The sequence below is a fragment of the Engraulis encrasicolus genome, chromosome 11 (genome assembly GCF_034702125.1).
Source record: "Engraulis encrasicolus isolate BLACKSEA-1 chromosome 11, IST_EnEncr_1.0, whole genome shotgun sequence".
Taxonomy (NCBI): Eukaryota; Metazoa; Chordata; class Actinopteri; order Clupeiformes; family Engraulidae; genus Engraulis; species Engraulis encrasicolus.
The window spans coordinates 37,335,488-37,360,056 of NC_085867.1; the positions used below are offsets into that span (position 1 = coordinate 37,335,488).

Below are 24,569 nucleotides of genomic sequence, written 5' to 3' on the forward strand. Positions count from 1 at the left end.
CACACACACACATGCACGCACATACGCACACACGCACAGCACAGCACACACACACACACACACACACACACACACACACACACACACACACACACACACACACACACACACACACACACACACACACACGCATGCACGCATGCACACACGCACACAAACACACACACACACACACACACACACACACACACACACACACACACACACACACACACACACACACACACACACACACACACACACAACAGCGCACGCTCACAGGGACAAAGTCATCTGTCGTTGTCCCTACACACAAACACACACACACACACGCACGCATGCATGCACACAGGCACGCATGCATGCGCGCGCACACACACACACACACACACACACACACACACACACACACACACACACACACACACACACACACACACACACACACACACACACACACACACACACACACACACACACACACACACACACACACACACACACACACAATGTGGCCATTAGTCATCCAGGTTATGCTGAATGTTTTAATGAAACTTCTTCAACAATGGCAACCTGCATTCACATAGTCTTATATATTGCTACATAAGTAACATAAAATACAGTTCACTGGCAATTTTAGTTCAGGTAACCTGTTGAATATGAAAGTTGAAAAACATTTACCATTTTAATCCACTAGGGAGCGCTACAATAAAGGCTTCGACAGCCATGGCTGAGGCATCTCTGGCAAGACTGTTGTCTACTTTGTCTACACCAGAGGTCTCAAATTATTTACCGCCTCATCCTTTCAAATTGGCAGACACCTTATGGGACTCGTTGATTGATTGACTATTGATTGATTACTGTTTTTTTTTTTTAATTGGCACATGAAGAAGAGTAAGATAAATGCCAAAATTGTAAATATGAAACCTGACACTTTCTGTCAAAGGGATGACCAAAAAAAGCTAATTTCCATTTTGGTTCTTATGTCTTTTGCTCTTTTGTCTGGTGTAATCAATTTAATTTCGCTAAATCTATTAAATCATGGGTAAGCGGCTAGGGCGTCAGACTTGTAGCCCAAAGGTTGCCGATTCAACTCCCGTCCTGCCAGGTTGGTGGAAGTAATTAAACAGTGCTCTCCCCCATCATCCTCCATGACTGAGGTACCCGGCCCCTGAGCATGGTACCGTCCTGCCGCACTGCTCCCTTGAGGTGCCATAAGGGGCTTTCCCCTTGCACAGGTGAGGCATGAATGCAATTTAGTTGTGTGCAGTGAACACTTGTTCCACGTGTGGAGTGCTGTGTCACAATTACAATGGGAGTAGGAGTTTTCCAGTTGGGCTTTCACTTTCACTTTCAAAATGACAAGACACAATGATATAATGATATAATGCAGAGAATACACAAGACTGACCAAAGACAATCAGTGACCTGAGTGGCAACACTCTAGTGTAGCGTTTCTCAAAGGGGGCTCTACAGCCCTCCAGGGGGCATTGGGGAGCCCTGTATTGAGAAGAATACAGCTGACAAGGGACAATGCTAAGTGGTTTTTTTTATATTAAGGGGGGTGTTGGCAGGCTTATGGTGAGGTCAAGGGGGTGTTGGTAGGCTTATGATGAGGTCCAGGGGGGCGTTGATTCAAAAAAAGGTTGCGAACGACTGCTCTAGTGGCTCCCCCTGGGACTGTGTGTGTTTGTATGAGAGAGAGGAGCTGAGATAATGCGGCATCTACCTGGGGAGGCCCTGTGACTCCACAGCGATCAATGGGCACTGTCAGAGTGGCGACTTGAGTAAATACAAGTCACGTAACTCTAGACCTGTAAGGCTAAACAGGAACAAAAACACTCGGCTAACACAACGCTGAGTGAGAACAGATGGCACAGATCACAGGACTTTCCCAGGGTAGGGTGACCAGGCCTCAGAGAAAGTCAGACAGGGAGATTTCCCTGAGTTTTCCTAAACAGGGAAACAGGGAGACATTTCCCATTTCTTCAAGTCAGTAGGCCTATCATTTTTACTATTACTGCATGTTATGGTTTAGCACGACAGAATATGGGCAAAGATTTCATTATTATTAGCCTATTATTATTATTATTATTATTATTATTATTATTATTATTATTATTATTATTATTATTATTATTATATTTATCTAGTACAGATAATCAAAATCAGGGGTCATCCAACACGTTACATTCTCCTACACGTTTCATATAAAGACCATACCCGGTCACTCCATCCCAAAGTTGAATAAATGACCTAGGGCCTACTCCTTCATTAATCAGCTGATGCTGTGCAGAGAGCAGTCATTCAGAAGACATACAAAAGTCATTCAGCTTTCAAAAGACTATTATTGAAGTAAATCATGTGATAAAAGAGCAGAGGTGCAGTGAGGTGATGCTCTCAGTTCTTAAAAATTGAAGGTGAGTCTTTTGTGGAAAGATGCCTGACTGACTGAATATCTGACTCCCAGCTCTAGAGGGCATAACTAGATTACCCACGTGCCACTGAAAATCTGTTTTGCAACATTGGCCATTGCTGCCAACAGTCCTCCTGACATGCTTTTAGGGAAGGACACTGTCACTGTCCTAACAGATGCATGCCAGTTTCTCTGTCTATTCAAGTCTGTATGGATAGGGAAAGTCATCTTTGCCGCACTGACATTGAAGCTGTGATCTATTTACAATGCTCATGGATGGAATACTCCTGTCACATTCAAAACAAAGAAGGCATGGTTTGTTGGACACACCCACTTTCGAGGGCGGTTGTACAACAAGAGTCACATGACACGATACATAAGTAGTACGAATGGCAATCTGCTCCCTCACGGTCTTCTTTCAAGTCACATTCAGTAGTGGAGTGTCAAACAACGGACGATGTGAAATACACGTCAAGAAGTTCATGAAACGGTTTAGTCATCTTGCGCGGTCATCTTGAAATATTCGGAGGGTTTTTTGTTGGAGTCAAGCGGCAGTGATGCTCTCTCCGGTGACATGGGTGACAGCGCTGTTGGCGGGCATCTTTTCGGTGCACGTTGCACAGAGACTTCGTTTTCCTTACTTTTGGAACGATCTCTTCTTTTTGCTGAAAATAATACGATATGGCATCCGCTTGGAAATATACAAACTGACCAAGAGAGTGGTGACTGTCATCGACAGATTCATTGAACAAGCTGCAGAGATTCCCAACAAGACCTTTCTTATTTATGAGGGGGCCAGTTTTACCTATCAAGACATCGATAGGCGAAGCAACAAGGTGGCACAGGTGTTTGCCGAACAGGGAAACATAAAGAAGGGAGACACCGTTGCCATGTTAATGAGCAACGAACCGGACTTCGTTTCTGTCTGGTTTGGACTGAGCAAACTTGGATGTTCCGTGGCGTTCCTTAACATAAACATTAAGTCGAGATCAGTGTTACATTGTTTCAACTGTTGCGGTGCCAAAGTTCTGATTGTTGGAGCAGGTAGGCATCTTATGTTACTTTACCATAAACATTGAGAAAACCAAATATCCAGAAATAGCTGTCTTCTCCACCAGGACTAATTACCCAACCTATTTTTAGACTCGCCATATGGATGCACTGCCTTAAATACCTTGTTCCACCTGTCGCCTATGTTTATAAAAAAGGCCACTATCCACGCAGTTCTTCCTTCGACTGCATTTAGTGGTATATGTGCTATGTAGCTTCTAGAAACGCACGTGGGGATAAAGGGTGTGTGTGTGTGTTTATCCTGGGTGACATCGCTACGCTGTCATCTAAAAATGGCAGTGCTAGAACAGTCCACTTAAAAATAGTAGTGCGCGCGCGCGCCTGGTCAGAATAGGCTACTGTACACCTTTGCGCCTGTCTGAGTTGTAGAACTATTGTACAAACGGTGATTGTAACCTAGTTGACAGCTTTCACACAGTTCAATCAACCTGTAGCCCATTGTATTGTCTGACCAAGCCCAGTTATGCTCTATTAGGACATCACTATTAGGGTACAGTCAGTGAATCCTGAAAAACCAGCCCTTACAGGCGACAAACATAGCCTTGCGCCTTGACATTCCTTTGAGACGACTCTTATAGGAAGAACACACGCCCTCCTGACCCAGATGGCTGGGTTTCCTCCTAGGAGTTATCTCATTTCCTTCTTCACGTGCTTCTAAACCTGTTGTCATGGTTGCAAATCACGTTTGTCTTAGCGATGGGCAAAAGAACAGCCTGAGTAGTGCAACTGAGTAGGCCTAGTCCCTTTCAGCCCAACACAGTGGTCCTCCTGGGTTTTGTTTTTAGACCTGCATGTGCATGCAAGATATGCAAGAATCACAATTCTAATATGTGTGGAAACGTTTAAGTTATTGAAGGTCCTCTGGTTGAAACATGCACTGATTGTCATAAACATGTCACAAACATTAACATGACACATTGTAGACTGACTATTAGAGGCTACCCTGATAGATTGTTTTTGGTTTCCCCCATACCATTGCCATGGCAACAGAAATTGTCACTGGGCATCATCTGCCAGCACTGCCAGTTGGAGTCTGCTCTATTCAGATAAGACTCATGTGGTGTGGGAAAAATTGTGACGCATGGCTAAAAAAGGCTTTTTGGCGAAATAACACTTACACCAATGTGTTAATTTGCCTTGGACATAGGCCTACTATCTCCCTGCGGGTATTGACAATATGAGCTAAAAAAATGAACGAAAGTATGGATTGTATCACCATACTTTCAACATATTGTAGGCCTGATGTAAGCTTGATACATTAGTCTGCCGTGTTTGAGGAAACCACTGTCTGAAATATGATCATGATTCTGCTCATATTACAATCTCAGAACGGAATGGCTAAGGAAATCTGGGCTTAGAAATGGACAGTGGATATGCATAATGCTAAAATGTTTTAAATCAGTTAGTCAAGATGTTTAACCTCCCCCTGTTTTTCTATTTTTATGTCAGCCGTCTTGCTGGACTTGTTAATGTTGTTTATGTATGTCCTGTACTGTGTGTGTGTCATGTTTAGATCTGTTGGACACCCTTGAGGACATCCTCCCCAACCTTCAGGAGGACAACATCACAGTATGGGCGATGAAGAAGGAGACGTCTTACCCTGGCGTCCACACACTGGCGGACAAGCTGGAGGACGCCTCAGACAAGCCGGTGGCAGCCGAGCGCCGCGCCGTCTCCTCTCTCAAGTCGCCAAACCTCTACATCTTCACCTCCGGAACCACTGGTTAGTCTGAGCGTTTTGAAGACTCTCGAGACAGAGGTGCTGTGATGGCAAATAATTGCATTAAAGCATTGCATGTGTGGTGGCAACCCAGTGCACATTTTTCATTCTACACATCTACGTTCAGTTAGATGAGGAAAGGTGCATCAGTGCTCCCCTGCACCCTCCCCTGTGGCTGAGAAACCTTGTGAATAACGAGTATGGTGTCCAATTTCCACCTGTTAGCTTGTTGTTGCTCAGTGGAGGTGTGACGGAGGTGTTCCCGCACGGTTCGTCCCCCTCGGGAATGCAAACCTGCCACCTCGTCAACTACATTGGTTCGGCAATGGGAGTCACATTACGAGACCGCTGAGTTAAAGGGCCGGTCCAATAGCTCAACGCTGCCGCACTGTATTGAGGCTTTGGGAGGGAGGTTTACTACCATTCTACGCCACACTCTGCTAATTGGCCTCCGTTACAGAGGCAGACCCCATAAGAATGGCTTCCAACCTAACTGTGCCTCAAGGGGCAGAATCACCCATGAGGTTTCATCCAAAGCCTTTGCTTCTGGAGACGAGAATTCGAGAATTTCTAAAACACATTATGCTGTAGTTGGTTGGTGCAGATGGGTTCCCTAAAGATGGGACTCTGGCAGATGTTTGCAGGGGAAATGACCTCACTCAGGGTCTTAAATAACAGATTAAGACTTGGACATTATCATTTTGGCAACAACCAGATTATAATAGAGGTTCTGCATAAAGGAGTTAAAGTACATCAAAGCATTTGAAATACCTTCAAAACATTTCACTACCGGTAGTTATTATCCACTAATTAATTTTCTCTAACCCTTGAATTAAACTACAGAGAGGCCCAGTGTTTTCTGTCTTCAAGCATTTCATTCATTGGTTGGGCGTTATGCAATTATTCTAATGAATGAAGGGACCGAGGACTATGAGAGTTTGAAGCTGGACTTTTATAAATGGGCGTATGATTTGGTACACTGAGCGCCAATAACAAACAAGTGGCTAGGAATGTTGCTGATGACTACAAATAAATGAACTCAAAACACTTTCAGACGAGGGTGTAGTGGTGTGTGTGTGTGTGTGTGTGTGTGTGTGTGTGTGTGTGTGTGTGTGTGTGTGTGTGTGTGTGTTTGCGCGCGTGTGTGGTAATTAAGACTTAAAGATTCATTTATATTTTCGAAGAAAAAGTAGAACTTTAATGACACTTTGTACTAAGTTTCACTGTCACTTACTGTAACACAGAAAGGGAGGCACATGCAGAATATTTATGTGGGATCTGCATTTGAATTTAGGAATTCTGAAGTGACTATTATAATAAATTCTAATATATATCGAATATTCGAATATTTGAAAATCGAGTCCCATACCTAGTGCACTCAAAAAATAGGTGGATGACTCATCATTTTAGAAGGTAATGGATGACTCCTTGATGGCCATGGATGACTATGGCTTTCCCCCTGCTTTTGACGGGCATCTGTCAGTAGGTAAATCGGGACTAGAAATCTGCTTCAGAGTCATGATATCAGTGGCACATACAGCTGCTTTAGCTGCTCCGCTAAGCCTTTGCTCAAGCTCATTTGCCTTTTCTCCTGTTGAAAGGTCACATGGATCAACCATTTGATTGTGTGTATATGCGTCCTTACATGCATTCGTGTGTGTGTGTGTGTGTGCGTGTGCGTGTGCGTGTAAGCGTGTGTGTTGTGTGTGTGTGTGAGCATGTACTGTATGTGTGTGCCTGTGTGCATGCGTGCGTTCGTTTGTTTGTGGGTGTGCATGTATGCGTCCCTACATTCTTGTGTGTGTGTGTGTTTTGTGTGTGTGCGTGTGCGTGTGTGTATGCGTCCGTACATGCATTCATGCCTGTGTGTGTGTGTGCGTGCGTGCGTGTGTGTGCGTGTGTGTTTTGTGTTTGGCTTTTCTCCAGGGCTCCCCAAGGCAGCCGTGATCACTCACCTGCAGTCCCTGAAGGCAGCGGGGGGCTTCTGGGCGTACGGGGGCAACGCAGACGACGTCATCTACACGCCCCTGCCCCTCTACCACAGCGCCGCCTCTCTGGTGGGCATCGGGGGCACCATTGAAATGGGTACGTGCTGGAGTTTTGAAGTTATGCTTACAATTCCTTTTTGGTTGACTAAGGGCTGAGAGATTGCCTGATGAATGTCTAGTACCGAAACGTCGTTCATTAAAGAAAAACAGCGAAATGGTCAGTGTGCAGAGTTTTTTCAAGTTGTCTGGTTGACTAAGGGTACACACAGGTTCTGTTATGCTTCTTTTTCCTGCAGACATGACCAAGGGTACTACGGAGGTTTTGCTATGCTTTTATTGCCTGTAGAGGAGTTCAGTTCAGTTCAGCAGCTTTATTTGTCACAGTATGGGCAATTGTTGTGCAATAGTAGTACACTTCTCACACACAGTCACACTTCAAAATATAAGAAACACATAAAATATTTTAAAATAATAAAAGTAAGGTGGAGAAACAAATATGTAACTTACAGTACAGACTGAGGATACATAAAAAAGTTTATATGCTCACGACACATGACTATCTGCGTTCCCTGTGCTAATGGATATTTAAAATGGGAACCAGAGGGCAAAAACTGGAATTCACTGGAACTGGAATTCATGAGGATGACTGTTGACTATTACAATGCTCTTCTTGTAGGCCTTTCCCAAAAAGTCACTCAGGCAGGTTAACTAATCCAAAATGGAGCTACAACTAATCCAAAAGAGGTTGATAAAAAAGATATTTTAAAAAGGAATGCGTAGTCAAAAGATTTCCATTAGATTTGCATCTTTCACATCTGTAGGCTTCTGCTGATTTGCACGGTAAAGAGGACTTGCTGGCTTCTTGCAGATGTGCTATTGTCATGTTGAGGGAACTCCTTATCCATCACACCATAGCAATGGCTGTAACGGTAGGCCACTAGACTACTATACTGCCGGCGACCCGGGTTCGATTCCAGCATGGGTCATTTGGCGATCCCTCCCCATCTCTCTCCTTGCACATTTCCTGTCTGTCCTTCACTGTCCTTTCAAGAATATAGGCAAAAAGCCCCCAAAAAGCATAAAAAGAGGAAAATACTGTATGTGGGAAAAAGCCTATGAAAGCTCTGACTCAGTGAAAGCAACATGATGGCTTGATTAAGTTAAGTTGAGACAACAAATATTGTTTGTAGTGTGGAATCCCATTTTAAAGGAGCACTCCTGCCAATTTCAATATGCTGGTGTATTGCTCACGCTACCCTTTACTTGTCAGTACCCGGTGATGCTGCATTTTTTGGCTCAGCCCTTTCCGAAATATGAGCTAATATTCTAATGGGGGCAGCTTTTGTTTACATTTTAAAAGGCCTACTCCAAATATTTTCCCAAAAGATATTGCTGTTTGCTAGTTGTCTGCTGATGTTGCATAACCTTGTGGATGTTTTTGGGAATAAAATAAAAATGTTTTTTTGAAATGTAACAAACACCTGCCCCCATTACATTGACTAGGATCTCTGAAAAAAAAATCTCAGGTACTGACAAGTCCAGGGTAGTGTGAGCATTACAACTGCATGTTAAAATTGGCTGGAGTTATCCTTTAAGGGCAAATATCAGGATTCCTGGATGTGTGGGCTGAATTGCTCACCCCAAAAGGAAATTGTAAATGCAACTGATATCTTTATTATCCTCTTCTCTATATTTTCCCAAGGCTGTGTTCGGTTGTGTAATAAATATCCCCACTACTTAATGTATTCAGGAAATATGTGGGGTAGAGTCGGCGTATTGCATTCCAGGCATCGTTATACATTTAGATGTGCTGAGTTATGCGCTGCTTCAAATTCCATTGTATGTAACACTTTTGCCATTGAAGAAACATTTCCCTTCTTATTTGCATGTCCATTTTTGTTCTCATTTTATCTGGAGAGCTTTTGTGTCGCGTAAACCGGTGAGGTGACGACGGTAATTTTCCCAGACACATTAGAGCTCAATTAGAAGCTACATGATAATTTCTCACACCAGTCTCACAGCATAAGTTACTAGGCAACCAAGCAAAGCTGTTGCCAAGGGGAGTCTCTCGGGTGCTTGTGAATAAAGGTAGAGGTACTCAAGTTTCAACTGTGGTTTTAAGAATACTTGTGATTGGTATTGACATTTCCTTTAAACTCTCAAGGCATGGCCTCTGTTTTAAGTTGACCAGGATGGCAATGACTAAGTTTTAATGTATTACTAAAGCTCTGTTTAACTTCTTAGTATTGTTGTATTAGGGTAGCAAAGTCCTATCAATCACTTTTAAAGCGTTCCATACTTTTGTTGACGTACAGGGATGTTTCAGTGTATAAAATGCCCAGATATTCTGTATTATTAGAGAAAAGGGCAGAAAAGCTGTTGGATAAGCCTGCTTTCCGGCTGATAAATGACTTTGAGAAAAGATAAAACAAGTTGACATGCCAGTAATTCTGATAAAAAAAAGAGTATTTTTGCCCCCATTCGTATAATGATTAACCAGATGTTAAACGTTGCAAGAATTCTGTACATGGGAAGTGTTGATCTAGAGCAGAGAGTCAACAGTGAACCTACAAACTAGGCCAGTTGAAAACCAACCTAGACCTCAGATCGCCTCAGATCGCCTCACAAGATCAATACTGTAGACAGATGTAGCAATACAGTGCAGTGCAGGGACTTCCAACTGCTGTGCTGAGACAACCCATGTGACGACCATATGGATTGTCTCACTTAGTCATGGATTCTTATTAAAGACAGTCACAGTCACATTATTTTACAATACTACTACAAAGTACTAAAATTGGGAAATATAGTTGTTATATGTTTCATTCACTGCAATCCCCAAGATTCTTTGTATGTATCCCAAGATGCTTGGGGAGATAAATGAATTGGGTGAATTCTGGTATAGAAAAAGAAGCTGTGGTTTGCCTTTTCAGTTTGAGCTCATATGTCTATGAGTTATTCCAGTAAGAACCCAACCCCCTAAATGATAAGATTTTACACTACTAATATTACAACTACTACTACTACTACTACTAATAATAATAATAATAATAACAATAACTTAATTGTATAAGACAGTTATACAAACATGGTATGCCAGTTTGCCAGGGCAAAGGAATGACAGAAAAATCAGAAAAAGGAAAGAAAATCAGAGAATTCAGAAAGCTGAAAGAGTTAGGGATGAAAATGAAGGTTGGAGGGAGTGAATAGCGAGTTGATACAAAGAGTGTGGCATGACTCAAGGTCCTCTATGTCCTAGTTCGAGTCTGGGCGAGCATGTTCCCCATCTGTGGGCCTTCCACAGTTGCACACTGAGGGGGGTTTGTGCCCAGCTTTCTGCAGCGGGGTCCAGCCTGGACAAGGAAGAAGTATGTCTTTCATAGGAAAGCTTGCATTTGATTGGTTGACGAGAGTGAACGGTGATGTAATAATGTATACATACGGTTTATGAGTTGCTGAGGCGTTGCAGTTACAGAATCAGAACACTTTTGCCTTTGTGCACCGGGATGGGAGCGTGTGCGTGTGCGTGTGCGTGTGCGTGTGCGTGTGCGTGTGCGTGTGCGTGTGCGTGTGTGTGTGTGTGTGTGTGTGTGTGTGTGTGTGCGCGCGCGACGTGTGTGTGTGTGTGTGTACGTGTGCGTCTCTACCCCATATAGTTTAGACTTTGCTACATTACATTACCTTACAGTTCATTAAGCTGACACTTTTATCCAAAGCGACTTTAAGTAATTTACAGGGTATCGGTTACAGCCCCTGGAGCAATGTTGTGCTAGGTGCCTTGCTCAAGGGTACGTCAGCCATGCATAGAGATAAAGGTGGGATTCAAACCTGCAACCCGCTGAACTTAAGACAACCTCTCTAACCATTACGCCATAGCTGCCCCAACAACGTTGTCAGAAACATAGTTGCATCATTTGGAATAAGATGTTCCAGCTTTGTGATAACTTGTATGATATAAGAAGGTTAGTGTAGTGATTCACAAAACAAGCATTTGAACAGTGTTCTCTTCAGCAGCCAACACACACCAGCATCAAGGATTTAAGGATTTAAATTTTTGTAGTACAAAAGGAGTTGCAGCCATATCTTTGTTGGACCTTTGTCATATCATTTTGTGAACTGTCAAACACACAGGACCTTATGTACAAGAAGTGTTGGTCCAAGTATTGCTGACCATATTTAAAACATTGTCATGCAGTCTCAGAAGTGGACATAGACGTGCTTCAGGTCATGAGCATAAGCCCGTTTTGTCCCCTTACAATCAATAAAGAATGTCTTGTTTACACATTCCAATACATTATTACCCACATTGATTACTGTGAACTCTACTGGAAGTTCATAGTTCATCATGAGTGCAGGCCGAAATGCCAGTAGGGCAGAATTTCCCAAGCAGGGATATGCATACCAAAAGGGGTACACGAGAACACTGCAGGGGATACTTGGCAGAAAATATGCTCTATAATAAATGTATGGAGCATAGTCACATTAGGACAGAGGAAGTGACATTAGCTCGAGTGATGAGGTACTCGTGGTGTGACAAAAAAAAAGATTTTGGGAATGTTCAGGACAGTAAAAAGGTTGGGAACCACTGCAGTATGGATTGGGGGGCTTTTCAGATGACTTTGTCCTGTGCCTGGCCAAAGCGGTCAGCAGATTTGGTCAGTAGAGTAACATTTGTGTCTTTCACCAGGTGCCACGTGCGTACTGAAGAAGAAGTTCTCGGCCTCCCAGTTCTGGAGCGACTGCAGGAAGCACAACGTGACCATCTTCCAGTACATCGGGGAGCTCTGCCGATACCTATGCAACCAACCCAAGGTCAGGACAACACACTTTGTCACTCAAATAAAGCAACAATTGTTTTTTCTGTACTATTAACTGCAGTCTGAACTGTTGAACTGTACTTTCTGCACTTTTCCATTTGGCTTTGGGGCCTGCAGTTGCCTGCTGTGCAATGACACAGGATACTTCTGCAAGCGGCCCAAGGTCAGGGACACTACTTTGTCATTTTTATACTGTGTGAAATAATGTTTCTGTAATTAATTATTGTAGCATTGTGCATTGCACTTCATGCACTTCTTGCACTTTTGCGTAAAAAGTCTTACTCTGGAGTTTGGAGTTTGGTGGAGATGGTTTGAAGAAAGAAGCTGTCCCCAAGTCGGCTGCTGTGGATGCGCATACGCCTGTATCTGCGGTCAGATGGTAGTAGGATGAAGTGTGTGTAGCGAGGGTGGTGTGGATCCAATGTTATTCGTTTGGCCTTCCTGTTGCTGTTGATTGTAAAGATCCTGGATGTTGGGTAATTCAGATTTGATTACCCGTTGAGCAGATTTGATAACTCGCTTTAGGGCTCTTTCCTCATGATCTGCAGTCTAGTGGCATGCAACCATAATGGATAAACCATCATTTTCACTTGTTTCTAAATACCAAGTCTGCACTTTCAAAAACCTTGCCCTGTGTTCTATTTCGTCTTGCTTTCACACAATTTACATTCAATCACCACTCCAACCAACATCCATGAAAGCTTTTTCACAGTCGATGGTCACAACCACCACCAAAATTACTTACACCAAGAACTACTTTTTCAGAGATTAAGATACTTTTCCCCACATAGAGGTCAGTTGAGGCCTGAGACTTCTCAGCAGATGCACAAACATCAGTCTGGTGGCATCCATAATAGTCTAACAGCGTTGGTTGGCTCACATAAATGCAATCTTATTGAGGCTTTTCCGAGTGTAGCAACCAGCCGACCACATTGATACACATTGGCGCTGGCCCTGACCAACTTGCGGTACAGAGGCGTCTTTGTGGTTGCCCTGTTGTCGCTGCTAGTCTTGTGGCGCTGCCGTTCTGAAGGGGATGCGTTCGTTCCACTCCAGAGCCCTCACAGAACATTCTGGTGATTACGCAAGAGGTCTGTGGCAGCGGGACGTACCATGGGTCAGGGTTGCCCTCTGCACTGTGGAGGATGTTTGGGTTTGGACACGTAGGGTAGCATTTTGCTTGGTTCAGTGACAGAGAAGGGGGGGCCAGTTTGTCTGTGTGTGCGTGCGTGTGTGCGTGTCTGTGTTTGCCAGAATTTGTTTGCGTTATGACGTGTGACTATGTGTGTGTAAGCGCGCGCGTGTATGTGTGTGTGTGTGTGTGTGTGTGTGTGTGTATGTGTGTGCACGCACATGCTTGTGTATATGTACGTGTGTGTGTTTGTGTGTGGCCTGTTCTCACCAGTCTTTCCAGGAAATATGGGCTGTTCTCTGGGCATGGGGAGACCAGGCAGGGAACTGAACAAGTGCAGTGGCCTCAAAGCTCCCTTTGTCCCTCTCATCAGGCCATAACACACACACACACACACACACACACACACACACACACACACACACACACACACACACACACACATACACACTCTCTCTCTCTCTCTCTCTCTCTCTCTCTCTCTCTCTCTCTCTCTCTCTCTCTCTCTCTCTCTCTCTCTCTCTCTCTCTCTCTCTCTCTCTCTCTCTCTCTCTCTCTCTCTCTCTCTCTCTCTCTCTTTCTCTTTCTCCCTCTCTCTCTCATTCTCTCTCTCTCCCCTTCGCTCTCTACTCCACCCCCCCTCCCACACACAGACTCACAAACTCAGACTGAGCCTCCCACAGTTCACTAGTAACAGGCTGGCTGTCAGTGGCTGCTTCCAAAGGGATGCCATGACTATATTATGCACGTTATGCACGTACACGCATGCAGGCACGCACATGCACATACACATACACACACACACTTGCGCGCGAAATGTAGCGTTGCCCTGCAGCGTTACACATACATGTAAGTATACATAAATACACGTGCACGTATGTGTAGTTTGTGGCCTTGTTGTAGTACAAGTACAGGTTATTACGACAGCAACTTCCTTCAAGCGTTTTCTGAATCCACATGGAGGTGTTGATGAGAGTGTTGGAGAATGCGGCCCAACCAGTAAAGAGGGCGTTCCAGTGCCCAGTGGAGTCCGCACACTGCCTGCAGGACTGACTGGTTTCCTTTGTTCGCTAAGACACACGTGTTGCACACACACATTTATGCACATATGCAGAGAAACACACATTTGCACACATGCAGACAAACACACACATGCACACACGTAGACAAACACACATGCGGATACACTCACACACATATGCACGTACACACACACACACACACACACACACACACACACACATACACACACATACGTGTGGACACACACACACACACACACTTATGCAGATTGCAGACACATACACACACATACACACACATGGCATGCGTGACACAATGTGCTGTTGTAAGAAGGGGCAGAAGGAGTAAACCAGTAGCTGAACCTGTATAATGAGATATCTTTATAACTGGTTTACTGTGGTGAGGCCATCACACCCTTTACACACACTCATATCATTGAGAAAGCAAAAGTGGAAATGACAAAACCTGATTATCAGGGTTGGACTGGCCATCTGGCATAGTGATAGTAATTTTAAAAAAATGTTTTTTTTTTGTGTTTTTTTTTGTTTTTATATTTCTGAAAATAGGGGCCCACGAGGGTGCGGGGCCCACCGATGAGTCAGTTCTGCGCCACTAAATATGAGGGGCCCCTTTAAGCCAAAAGTGCCCAGGCCCTATTACTCCCCCAGTCCAGCCCTGTTGACTATTGACTATGACTATGAGCATGAATGCTACCTCGCATTCCTGCTATATTTTATGGGATGTTAATCTGTTTCTCCTTGGAAAATATCACACTACCATACAAGAGTGATTAGATTAGGGCTGTTAGACTGAGGCCGGTCTTAAAATGATTTCAAGTCTCTGTTGGATATTATTCATGAAAGGTTTGTCCTTCTTCATGCTGACCTTTGGCTGTGTTAGATGAAGGGAGACTCTGTCACTGTATCAAGGTTGGGTTGGGTGAAGATATTGTACCATGCAATAGCAATAGCATTGCAATAGCATTTTAGCCATGGTTGAGAGTTGCAAGGCCTATATTGGTAATTCACTCATTCAGTCACATTCGTTACAAACCTGCAAGCTTTCGATCACAAGATCAACTCCCTAATTAGGGTATACTGTAGTAGAGGTTAAAATGAAGTCAAAGTATTTTATATATGACAGTTAATTTGTGATACTCTGTGTGTTCACATGCATATTATTTTGTTGGTGTGTGTGTGTGTGTGTGTACACAGGGAGAGCATGACAAGGAGCATAAAGTGTACATGGGCGTCGGTAACGGCCTGCGTCAGGATGTGTGGCGCGAGTTCCACCGGCGCTTCGGCAAGATCCGCATGTGCGAGCTGTACGGCTCCACGGAGGGGAACCTCTGCTTCATGAACCACGTCGGCAAGATCGGCTCCGTCGGACGCTCCAACTTCTTCTACAAGGTCAGTGTTACTGTGATGGAGTGACCATCACTAAGGTACTGTAGTGGGTGTGTTCTGACTGTCACGCCAACGAGCCTGGCTCTTTGGTGTAGCGGTCAGAGCCCCAGTTTACTACCCCAGAAGGGGTTCAAGTCCCGGCTCGGCAGATACATTTGTTTTAGTGTTTTTGCCCAAGAAAACTTTTGCACATCTCTGCTTAAAGGACAGGTGTGGTTGTGATTATGATGTCCCATTAACATGATTAATAGGAACTCCCACACAGCACTCATTGCGCTAGCACAGCACTGATAGGAAAGTATTTCGACTGACTATTACAGCATTACATTGGTGAAAGGCGCACAGTATAAGTAGAGTAGAGCGAACTTCACAGTAGAAACACTTTATTACAATGAATCGTATAGAAAGTGAGGACACTTTGACATGCTTTAACTTGCTCTGTACTGAAAATTAAAATGCAGCAGTTTTTTTAAAGAAAGATACTGTTTTTGATATTTTTAACAAGGTCCCACCTTTAAAGGCAGTGAACTTTTTAGAATGTGTTGATGTTAAAAAAAACATATTTAATCTCTTTATTTATATGGTTGTTAGTTTTGTAAATGTGATATGATGTTTTTTCTATCTGTATTGGCCATGATATAGCCATAGCTGCTGAAATGGCAATAAATGTAAACAATCAATCAATCTTTGACATGCTAACTGAACTGCTGCGGGATGTCAACGATCTATCTAACTATGTCATATAACAGAGAAATGTAGCTGGTCAAGTTTTTAGCTCGAACTCTATTGGCGTTTGGCATAGCAGTTCACCAATTCAGGCATTTGTCATGCCTTGTATTACATTACACTTAGCTGATGCTTTTATTTAAAGCGACTTACAGCAACTTTACATGGTACTGGTTACAGTCCCTGCAGCTGCAGTACCTGTATAAGGTTAGGCGCCTTAATCAAGAGCACCTCAGCCCTGCAGTACAGCAAGCAGTGGAAGGGTGGGATACGACTGTGATCTACAGCCCAACTCCTTAACAGTCAGGCCACGGCTGCCCTTGCAACATGACGAGCCAAGATTAAAGGCTAACGGGGAATGGTAATGACCTGTCGTAACTTTGTTAGCTGTTGACTTTAGCCCAGTCTTGCTAATCCTATTAGCAATAATTAGCTTACTTGGTTACTAGTCCATGTAGCTGTGTTATGCATCATTTGGGTCAATATGTGTAGACTATGTTATTATTATTGTTATTATTATTATAATGAATATTAAGATTATTACTATTGTTATTAATAATAATAATAATAATAATAATAGTAAGCCCTCATATCAACACATCCTCTCATGTAATCCGTTCGTATGGGTCTCTTTTTTTCAGATCTACACCATGTTAACTAAAGAGTTCTTTCAGAATATATTTCAGAGTTCATTCACAGGGCACACATAGTAATATTACACGTGCGTTGTACGCATATTTAGGCCAAGAGCACCACTCTACAGTGCTACTGTGTGGCTGTTTGTGTACTGAGAAGTATTAAGTATCCCACTAACAGTAGGAACCAGCTGAAAAGAAGAATGATGTCTTTGTAGCTGCCTGTCCTCGTATGATCTCACTCCTCGAGATATTATTTTGCTGACTCGACTGATGAAGTCAGCCATTCATCAGGGCTTGTAAGCTTTTAGAAAAAAATGTAATAACTCTTTTATTTTTAAGTCGATACAAGCATTAAATATTACATGAAGTGTGATTTGTTGTGGGCATCACTGCAATTTATCCCTCTATGGCTTGTAATTTTTGTATCTGTGTCATACTGTGTCACCTGCTTCAAATGACTAAACAGCTTTTGCTTTAACTATTCTGATGAATCCACTTTAGCCTTCACTTTGATCTCCAAGTGGCTGTGCTGCAGCCTGTAGGCCTGTGCTCAGCTGTGACTTACTCTATGCTGCCATAATTTTGTGGAAAAAAAATAAATAAATAATAATAAAAAAATAGCTAACTGAAATTAGTAGATGAGCTGGTAGTGTTGTGGTGGACAGACTTATGGTGGAGCAGCAGACTGATGGTGCAGCTGGGACTGTTGCATAAGTAGGATGGAGTCCAGCTGTCTTTTTTATTTGTACAAACATAAAGAGTGAAGCCCTGTCTCCTACTGAGAAGCACCTGGTCCTGCTGACTAGGAAGGCTGTTGTGTCATACGGTACATCTGCAAGTAGGACAGAGTGACAGAGGCAGTAGTGGGACGGACACATTCTAGAACACTCTAGAGCATCTAGCCCCTACATAACCTAATTTCCATTTTCTAGCCTTGTCCATACGTTGTGACCATAGCACAGTCACATAATACATGATCAAGCCTGTTCATTCTTAACCTCAATTGCCATGTAATGCTGTAGGACAGTGGTTCTCAACCTATTTTGAACAAACGCCCCCTTGACCTCATCATAAGCCTGCCAATGCCCCCTTAACTTCATCATAAGCATGCCAACGCCTAACCTGTTTCTCACGCAGATGCGAGCTCAGGAAGTGTAACGAAAATGCACGAAGCACTCGGGGTCTCAACGTCCCCTCGAGGGCTACATAATGGACCCTGGTGGGCTGTAGAGACCCGTTGAGAAACAACACTATTGGACAAAGTGACAGAGACATAGTGAGATAGTGAGATATAAAAATTCTAGAGCATTCTTTCTATACCATCTAATGGACCTCCTGCATAGCCAAGCAGTAAAGTTTTCTAGGCTTGTCCATATATTGTGACCAAAGCTGACACACAAAATACATGGTGACCAGGCTCATTCATTCTCAGTGACAATTGTCACAAGACACCGCAGGGCAGAGTGATGTGACAGAAACTGCAGCAGACACATTAGATAAACACATTTTAGAGCATCTACAATCTATACCTACATAACCTGATGTCCAAGCAGCTTCGGTTACATTCCATTGGCAACGACAGCCCATTAGTCCGACTATGCCCAAACCAAAACAATTCCTAACCCTAACCGTCATTAATGGCATGTTCTGTCAGTATACAATTATTTTTGCGGCATCATTTTGTAGTGGTGTGGATCGGCACTGCCCTCACGATCCGATTCGATCACGATTCGGGAGGTAGTAGATCCGATTCGATTCGATTCTATTAGATCCAATCCGATCCGATCCGATTCGATTCAGTTCTACAATGCATTGCAATGCATTACATTTCTACTGAACGCAAAGCAAATGTTCAGCCATGATGAGGAAATATAAGTAGTCAGATACTGAGCAACAATTTATTGGCTGTTTTCTGTATCAGTCTGTATCAGTCTTGCAATGTTTTGAAGTGTTTTTATTTAATTTAACATTCATTTGCTCCCGAAATATCCATGGAAGTAATTGAAACTTAAAAAAATTGCCGGATCGATTCTGGAACTTGCCGGATCTGGATCTGGATCGTCCATGCCCCGGATCGATTCGGATTGCCGAATCGATCATTGTTGACACCACTATCATTTTGTAATTATTCACTTTTGAGTTAACCGAAAAGTGAAAACTATGCCAAAACCAAACCAATTTCTAACCCTAACCGGCATTAAAGCCTGTTAGCCCAGTAGCCTGAGCGTTATGCTTCTCTATGGCTTATTTTCTGGCTTATGGGCTGTCAAACTAATGGGCTGTCTGACCAATGGGCAGACCCCGCAGCTTCTAGGCTTGTCTGTACATTTGTGGTCAAATCGAAGTCACATAAGACGCGATGACCAGGCTTATTCATTCTCAGTGCCGCCAATTGTCATAAGACGCTGTTGTAAGAGCATTGCCTTAGATTACCCTCGACATCACACTACCACCATACCATATGTTATTTTTAGATCATAGGGATGGGTAATCCCTCCACAATGCTCTTACAACACCGTCTTATGTCTGCCACAGCATCTGACCTAGCGGTAACGTTACAAAAACGTGTTCACGTGTTCAAGCAGGCTAATCTGCATATTGTAATGTCCTGGGTCAAAATCCTTGAAGCCAAAATTTAAAGGAGATGTTTTTTACACTTGTGATCTATGTTTGTTTGTGCTGATTAGCATTGGTTCTCCTGTCTATCCTGTCTCAAATACTGTAGGTAACTTATAACTCTTAATATTATATACTACAATATATTAGTGAGTATTATATATTATTAGTATTATATATATATTACAATTCTGGCAATTTTTGGTGGAAAAAGTCTTCTGCAGTTAGTCTGGCTACTGTACCATTGTGAATTACTAGTGCGGTATTAGTAACTAATTTCAAACAAAATAACTATTAATATACACTTTGGCACAATTCATGTGATGATTGTAATGGTTTTAGTTGAAGGTTGACAGGATTGGGATAGCTTATCGGGAATCAGTTAGACTGTGACAAAACACTAGCACAGCGTGGTTTAATCACTTAGATAATTGTCTCTGTCTGGTTGCTAGGTCATGAGTCATCCACAGTGCACTGAGAGAGATGGTCATTGTGCTGTTCACCATCTGAGAGAGATAGTCATAGTGCTGTTCACCATCTTAGCACGTTACACTGAAAAGGAGTTGTGTAACGTCAGGACCGTGTTAAGACATTGTGGTGCCCCCGGGCACTACACCTCGCAAGTTCCCCCTCTATGAGCAATATGTGTTGAGTTTGTGTCTTGTGGTGCAGGGCTTGACATTAACTTTTTTCCTTGCTGGCCACTGTGGCTAGTGGTTTTCTCGTGTCACTAGTCATCCAGCTATTCCACTAGCCACAAATTTGCAAAGCCATGAATTTACAAATCTAACCTCAAGAAGATGCAAGAAGATGAGTGCATGGGTTTCTACATGAAACAAACAAATAGGAACTGAATAACTGATCTTTTTCTTGACCTTAAATACAAACAATTGATACACAAGGGGCAAAGTTCAGAATATACGCTGTTCTGATATGTCATACCATAGAATAAGCTACCTGCCAAATTGGCTAGTGACACTGAAATTGTTACCAGCCACAGCCAAGTTTTACCAGCATTTGGCCGGTTGGCAGGTGCCAGTGTTAAGCCCTGTTGTGGTGCCCCTGGTACTAATGGTTTGTGGCCCTGGGTACTGTGCCACTGGCCCTTATTGATAATCCGACCCTGGTAACGGAACACTACCCTACTTGATAGTACAGTAACTGGGTTTTACTACTAATTAATGTGTAAGACTTCAGATTCAGTTCAGCCATTGAAATTCAGAGGCAGTGATATTACATGATATTACATTAATGATATTACATACAGTTGTAGTCTTATCCAATAGCAATCAACACTAATGATTCAAAGTATCCCCTATAGAGGCCTACTGGCAAATGCACCTTTATTGCCTCTTACTACAAACCGAGATGAGAGAGTTCAATTGCAATGTATGGACATTGAAATGACGTGCATGAGATTGGAGAAATATTCTGATTCCGTCATACTGTACCTTCTCTAAGTGCTTCACATATAGAACTGTACCTTCTCTAAGTGCTTCACATATAGAACTGTACCTTCTCTAAGTGCTTCACATATAGAACTGTACCTTCTCTAAATGCTTCACATATAGTACTCTATAGTATATACAATATGCAACTTCCGGCGGCGGCGCACGTAGGTTGCAGCAGCCCCTTGCTCTCCCAACTTTCAGTGTTTATTTGTGTTAAAATGTGTCTTTCGAAATGTCTATCGTCGGAAAATATGTCGGAACGCACGTACAGTCGGCAACAGCTGTTGCAGATAAGAATGGACAACTTAAGCAATGTATTGGATGTACCAATGAAGACTCTGGAAGAACTAGGAATTCTGCGGCGGCATAGGACTACATCGGACCCGTCTGCCTCGCTATGCCGACACCGAAAGCGCTGCTCTAGAATTAGGAAAAGGGGCAAACGAGGTGGCGTCGAGACACGGCTTGCAGCCAACCCAACTCGTCCAGCAATACCATCAATTCTCTTGGCAAACGTCAGATCTCTGGACAATAAGATGGATGACATACGGCTACTAAGATCAGCGAACAAAACCGTGAGGAACTGCTGCGTTACGGTGTTCACCGAATCATGGCTGAACGACGGCATACCCGATTCGGCTTTACAACTGGAACAACTAACGTGCCACCGAGCGGACAGAGCCCTTGCAGAGAAAAAACGAGGGGGAGGAATATGTGTCTACACACATGATGCTTGGTGCAATAATGCTACGGTAGTACAGAGGCACTGCTCTCCACGAGTGGAGTTCATGATCATCAAGTGCCGACCCTTCTATCTACCCAGAGAAATATCCGCTATCCTATTAGTCGCCGTCTACCTCGCACCCAGCAACAACAATAGCGTCAAAAGTGAGGCACTGAACGAGCTGCATCGGGGCATCAGTGAACAACAAGATGCACACCCAGATGCCTTCACAGTGGTCCTGGGAGATTTCAACCACGGAAATCTCAAAACAGTACTTCCAAAATTTCATCAACATGTCAACTTCCCAACAAGAGAACAAAACACCCTGGACCTCGTTTACACAAATCAGAAGAGAGCATACAAGGCAAAGCCCATCCCCCACATTGGATCATCAGACCACACAACAATTCTGGAAACTAGGTTTCAGCACCTCCCTCTGCAACTGGCTGCTGGACTTCCTGATGCAAAGACCACAAGCAGTACGGGTAGGGAACAACACCTCAAGCACCCTGACCCTGAGCATGGGGGCTCCGCAAGGTTGTGTTCTCAGCCCCCTGCTGTTCACGCTGCTGACACACGACTGCACAACGACCCACAGCACTAACCATCTAGTGAAGTTTGCGGATGATACAACACTGGTGGGCCTCATCACCAAGGGCGATGAGACTCACTACAGAGAAGAAGTAGACCTGCTGGCCAGATGGTGCAAAGACAACAACCTCCTGCTGAATGTCAACAGGACCAAGGAGATTGTTGTCAACTTCCAAAGGGTCCAAAAACAACTGCCACCACTGACCATCGACGGCGATGCTGTGGAGAGAGTGAGCAGCACCAAGTTCCTTGGAGTGCACATCAGCGACGACCTCTCTTGGACCACCAACACTACATCACTGGCGAAGAAGGCCCATCAGCGTCTCTACTTCCTGCGCAAACTAAAGAAGGCAAGTGCTACACCCTCCATCATGACAACATTCTACAGAGGAACCATAGAGAGCGTCGTGTCCAACTGCATCACAGTGTGGGGAGGAAGCTGCACGGAGAAAAACAGGAAGACACTCCAGCGTGTTGTGAACACAGCGAAGAAGATCATTGGAGTACCACTCCCCTCCCTGCAGGACATTTACACCACACGCCTCACCCGGAAAGCACTGATGATCATCAAAGACACAAGCCACCCTGCACACAAACTGTTCAGCCTCCTGCCCTCTGGAAAGAGGTACAGGCGCCTCCGTTCCCGTACCACCAGGCTGGCGAGCAGCACAATGCACCAAGCGATCAAGATGCTGAACACTCAACCCACTCTCCCTCCACTGTCAGCCTCTAGCCAGCAAGGCCACTGACAACCCCCCCCCCACCCCCCACCACCATATCTGCGACTGAACATTCCACCTGCACTACTATACTTGTGACTGAACTTTCAACCTGCACTAACTCAAAACATGCACACACACACACACACACACACACACACACACACACACACACACACACACACACACACACACACACACACTCACGCACACACACACACACACACACACACACACAAGCACACTGCACTTTCTGCACTAAACTCAAACACACACACACACACACACACACACACACACACACACACACACACACACACACACACACACACACACACACACACACACACACACACACACACACACACACACACAGACACACACACACACAGACACACGAACACACACACAGACGCACACCGCACCTTCTACCTGCACTAAACACACACACACACACACACACACACACACACACACACACACACACACACACACACACACACACACACACACACACACACACACACACACTGCTGCTGGTGTACTTGACAGACCTTTTTAATATTTATTTTTCTTCAAATGCTACTATTACCATGTCAGAACGCTATAAAGGACTTTTTTAGGAAAAGCACAAAAGCACAACAATACCTCTTTAATGTATGTCCTCTACAAGTCTTCTGTTGTCCAGTCTTGCACTTTAAATGTCTGTATGCGCACTGTCTATGTCCATACTGTCTTAAGTCCATGTATAAGTACTGTCTATGTCTATACTGTCTATGTCCTTACCTAGATTAGTCTATGTCTGTATGGGAAAGCAAGAAATGTAATTTCAAATTCTTGTATGACCAGTGCATGTAAAGAAATTGACAATAAAACCTACTTGACTTGAATATGTCACTACCTTCCTAAACCACCTCCAATTTTGTCTTGTACAAGTTGTAATGCATTTTTTCTATTGATGCGCTAAGAGATACATTTCCTCTGTGTAGACTCTGTGTAATGCTCTAGTACTGTGGTGCTGTTGTAGTCAAGTCTTTTGAACTACTATTACTGTCTTCCACTGGTGGAATGCTGCACATTATAAGGCATACATGTGTATCCTGCAGCAAGCATGTCCCGGGCCTTAAGCTTGAACTTTTTATGAAGGTTACCACAGTATCTACTATTAAGTAGAGGCTAGCAATGGTGAATGCCTCCCCACACTCTTGACTACTACTGATAGTAGTATTTGAGGAAGTGTGTTAGGAAACCGATCCTCACTAGGGGTAGAAGGTCGCACAGGTGGATTGTAAATGAGGGAAAACCCAGCCCAGTTGCCATGACCAATAACCTTAAGCCTACAAATCATATGCGGACCTTGTCCATACACTACATACAGTTGGAGCCACTTGTTTTTTGTCCCATTCCATGTGCATACCATGTGACTTCCATGACACTTCCATGGTGTTTCTAGCTGGACCTTGCGAGGAGCAATCTCAGTGCAAGAAAACATGGTACAAGACCATTGAGCGTATGTACTCTCTATCTACAAAACATGGTACAAAACCAGTGG

The 24,569-nt window shown here is 43.7% G+C and overlaps 1 protein-coding gene across 1 annotated transcript in view; it reads left to right on the forward strand.

Annotated features, from left to right (window-relative positions):
- The first annotated feature begins 2,671 nt into the window (after positions 1–2,671).
- slc27a6 (solute carrier family 27 member 6) overlaps positions 2,672–24,569 on the forward strand; it is a 41,942-nt gene continuing 20,044 nt past the window's right edge. Inside the window, exons 1-5 of the mRNA XM_063210541.1 lie at positions 2,672–3,439; positions 4,980–5,189; positions 7,113–7,271; positions 11,862–11,986; positions 15,361–15,555. Of these exons, the coding sequence (XP_063066611.1) occupies positions 2,953–3,439; positions 4,980–5,189; positions 7,113–7,271; positions 11,862–11,986; positions 15,361–15,555 (1,176 nt within the window). The 5' untranslated portion in view covers positions 2,672–2,952. The remainder of the gene's footprint in view (positions 3,440–4,979; positions 5,190–7,112; positions 7,272–11,861; positions 11,987–15,360; positions 15,556–24,569) is intronic.